Genomic DNA, 5000 nt, shown 5'->3' on the forward strand with positions numbered 1-5000 from the left:
TCTTGTTACTCGGGTATATAAAGACCCAGAACGATGATTCTGGGGGAGTCGCAGCAAACAAGTGAGAGTATTAGTTTCTAAAGAGACAGAAATCTGGTAAAGTATTGTTTAGCAATTAATGTACTGGAATAAGGTTTCTTAATCAGTCATGATTCCTTTTATTTCTCTGCCTGATTTTTCATTTATTTTTCCATTGTGCGATCACCTTCAGCAAATTGTGTTGGAGCATCGTGTTAACGAAATTATGCATAAGTGTTGAACTGAGTTATTTGGCACCATCTGTGCATTCCTCAGTTCCCTTTCAGTGTCTTATTATTCTTGCAAGTAACCGTCTTGCAGATAGGCCTCGACTGTGGAATCTCTCGGCTCTATCCATGTGCAGTCCTCCTTCTACCCCCCCACTACGATGTTTCCTGTTAAGAAGACATCGTTGGCGTAGAATATTTATTCTGTGTAGGATTCAGTTATTTAGCAGGCTCTTATTACCTGCCCAGTAATTCATCATTCTTCTGATTTGTGTTTATGTAAATATGATTAATTAAGAGAACCCTTGAGTATACATAATCTTCCCTCACATGAAGAAGTCTGTAAGCCAGAGATTTTCTGTTGTTTGTTTACGAATTGTCCTAATATTGAGTCAGATGTGTAACAGAAATAAGGAACTCCCTCCTTTCATCTGTTGCCGCCCAGAATCAAGTAAGTATCCCTTGGGCATTTATAGAAATAAATAAATATATATATATATATATATATATATATATATATATATATATATATATATATATATATATATATATATATATATATATATATATATATACTCGTATATATATATATATATATATATATATATATATATATACATATATATATATATATATATATATATATATATATATTAAATACATACATATATACATATATATACATACATATATATATATATATACACATATATATATGTATATATACATGTATGTACGTGTAAATACTATAATATATATATATATATATATATATATATATATATATATATATATATATATATATATATATATATATATATATATATATATATATATATATATATTTGTATATGATATACGAAACTGGCCCAGGTTAGTGAAAATAGAAAGTCCCCTTGTAAAAGGTGATTACTTGTGCCAAAAAAAATGGAATGGTGTCACCCATGCTGCCAATACCCGATTGGCCCAGTTGAAATGAGGGCCAAAAAGGAATGCCTAGTTCTAACTAAAGGATGCGAGGGAAGCGTCCCTTTGAAAGTTCGGAAAAAAGTCAGTTAGGTTGCGGCTGCCATAGAGCGCGGTCTGTGTCAGTTCGCATCTGAAGGAAAATTCGGCAATTACACCTAATGGAGACAATTAACGTAATAAGTAGTAACGTAGAATATAGTCCAGAGCCCTGTATTCTTAACTCATAATATAAGTATTAACTCCAACCACGAGTATCAGTTTCTACCTATTGTATTTTGCCAATGAACCCCAGGATACTTTAATATGGCACCAGGTACATGTCATATATCTGTCTATCTATCTATTTTATCTAGCTATCTATCTAGCTACATATATACATATATATATGTGTGTGTGTATGTATACCTACATATATATATATATATATATATATATATATATATATATATATATATATATATATATATATATATATATATAATATATATATATATATATATATATATATATATATATATATATATATATATATATATATATATATATATATATATATATATATATATATATATATATATATATATATATATATATATATATATATATATATATATATATATATATATATAATATATATATATACTATATATATATATATATATATATATATATATATATATATATATATATATATATATATATATATATATATATATATATATAAAATATATATATCACATTATCACAGGTGAAAAATAAGAGACTGGGTGTAGGTCCTGACTGGTTTCGACTTTATTTCCAAGCCATTGACGAAGGACTGATGCATAGTATTAGAAGTCACAAATATATACACTACAGGAACAGTACTGACAAACATACACAACCGTTAGAGACTACATATCTAGCCACAGGCAGGTGTGAAGGTAGGAGTGGCCTTCAAAACTCATTTGGCTAAAAATCACAATATACGAGTACTCTCAGGGGACAGTACTGATAAACATACCGACCATAGGGGACCTCAGATCCACACCTGACAGGTGTCAGGGAGGCGGAGTTTGGAAACTCTTTAGCACTACTGCCCCCGCACTGTGTTTACAAATATGATAATCCTGTTTTCATACATCTCTACTGCCTAACTTAAAATTTAAACATTTTACAAATTTATTTTGATATTAAAGGATCAAGTTTATACATCCCTTGACTGATATTCATATTATGGTTGTAACTTTCTTTTATAAAGCTAGATTCAATGATATTCCTTTCCAGTGCATTATTAGAATATACAATCCTTTTTGCCCCTTCCCAGTTGATAGCATGATTGTTCTCACTAACATGTACAAATATACCACTGTTCCCCTGTGCATATCTCACACATTTCTTATGCTGTTCAATTCTTTTTTCCAGTGCTTTCCCCGTTTGCCCAATATAAAAGTTGTCACAAGACTTACATGGAATTATATATACACACCCTTCAGTATTGTCAAGGGAGTTCTTGATAAGTACATTTTTCATTGTTTTATTATTCTTAAATGCGACATTAACACCAAAATTCTTAAGAAGATGGGGGATAACTTTCAGTACAAGCAAATTTTTTGTGTTGTAAGGTTCTTTTTGGTTTTGATACATAGTCTTTTTTGCCGCTTCAAATGCACTGTTTAATACACTGTCAGGATATTTCAATTTCTTGCCTGCATTCCTAATCTTATCTATTTCCTCATCAATATATTCAGGGCTACATACCCGTAATGCTCTTAAAAACACTGATGAAAACACTGATTTTTTAACCTTATTGCTTTGTCCGGAATAGAAATGCACATAAGAAGAAATATTAGTGGGTTTTCTATACACACTATATTTAAACTCGCTACTATTTCTTCGCATGAAGACATCCAAAAAGGGTAAGCACCTATCATTTTCCATTTCCAAAGTGAATTTAATTGATGGTATGATATGTCATTTGCCAGGTGTTCAGCCATCGGGTTGCCTCTTCCCAGGTATCCTGCGAAAGGAAAGACAATTCAGCAGCTTAATCTGCCTTTAGAAGGTTGTTCTAAGCAACTTAGTTGGGCTAAGCCGCTTAGGGGAGCGGCACCCAGCCTCGTATCTTCGCCTTTTTAACCGTGCCATCTCAATATCTGTTTCAGGTAGAGAGAGGGACAGATCGAAATGTTGGTAGCTTTAATTGTTTCAATATCTAGGTTCACTAGGACCGGCCATGCAGCGACGATTCTACTCTCCATAACTAAGGGCAAATTAAGGGTCGTCTGTGCAAGACTTCTTATATTATATATATATATATATATATATATATATATATATATATATATATATATATATATATATATATAAATATATATATATATATATATATATATATATATATATATATATATATATAATATATATATATATATATATATATATATATATATATATATATATATATATATATATATATATATATATATATATATATATATATATATATACATATATAAAAGCCTATTCACACAGTAGTTGAAAGAGGTAAAAAATCTGACATCTTTAAAGACAGTTCCCTCCCTGCCTGCATTACCCTGTCACGACTACTGTCACTATCACTCATTCAGCATAGGCATAGGCCTAATCCTGAATCCTGATTCAACAATTTCGTGACGAGGTGGCAGGACAGAGCACCAGAATTCAACAATCACAAATAAATGTTGCCAATCAACATTTAAACTACTTTCTTGATGCGTAAAGCTAATCATTAAAATTAGATTACAAAAAGTCTGTTCACAAGTGATTTACAAGTTGAAAGGAATGTATGTTACATTTTTCAATAACCAAAAAAAAATCTTAATTAAAAGGCTACCAGTCCAGTTGCCTAATGTGCTTCATCAACCCCTCACCTTTATCCCTGATACTCTGACATCCTGTACGCCATCGTACTTGACCGAGAGCAGTGTTAATGATATTTTAACAATTTCACCTCAACAACAATCGAATTCTGCTCAGAATCACTTTTTCCTTCATTTCCCAAAATATTTATAAAAACTCATGTTACACCCTGTGTGTATATATATATATATATATATATATATATATATATATATATATATATATATATATATATATATATATGTGTGTGTGTGTGTGTGTGTGTGTGTGTGTGTGTATGTGTATATTTATTTATATTTATAAATGTACGATGTTTATGATGACCAGGTCATCAAATAGCCAATGGCATTTCATTTAAGGGCTCTTGGTTGTTCCTGGGAACATGATAAATCATGTGTTAATTTTTTTTATGATTCAACTTAACATGTATATCCTGGTATTCCACATATATTAGTAAAAGTTTAAGTTAGTAAGGAATTTTATTACGGAATGTGATATGTGTAAAAGATTTAAACCTAATATGAGTTCTTTTGAAAACAGCTGTCGTCTCCTTCTCTTTCAGCTTTGTTAGACAGAGCACATTTAGACACTTACTAATTTTAGTAAAACTGTCATGTGGAACTAAGGCACCTTAGTTATTACTGATGCATTACTAGGTTTATGGAACTTACACTTTTACAATTAACAGCTGCACAAAGGTGCACGCCTGCTTTCTGCTTTGGCTATATTTCCAGATATGGTGTTCGACAAAATTGTTACAGACATTGCTCAAGTTTGTAACTATTTCTTTGATTTCCTGTTTTATTTTTTAAGTTAAGAACGAACCAACTTGTGATATCGTCCAGAGGCTTTTGTAGAAAGAGTTTACAAGAATGTGTTAGATATTCTAAGGGTAGCTCCTGGTGG

The 5000-nt window shown here is 30.5% G+C and overlaps 1 protein-coding gene across 1 annotated transcript in view; it reads right to left on the reverse strand.

Annotated features, from left to right (window-relative positions):
• Positions 1 to 5000, reverse strand: part of LOC136843715 (uncharacterized) — a 780729-nt gene that overhangs the window by 273105 nt on the left and 502624 nt on the right. Inside the window, 1 exon segment of the mRNA XM_067112312.1 lies at positions 2984 to 3213. Coding sequence (XP_066968413.1) covers positions 2984 to 3213 — 230 coding nt within the window.

Source organism: Macrobrachium rosenbergii, chromosome 2 (assembly GCF_040412425.1).
Source record: "Macrobrachium rosenbergii isolate ZJJX-2024 chromosome 2, ASM4041242v1, whole genome shotgun sequence".
Classification (NCBI taxonomy): Eukaryota; Metazoa; Arthropoda; class Malacostraca; order Decapoda; family Palaemonidae; genus Macrobrachium; species Macrobrachium rosenbergii.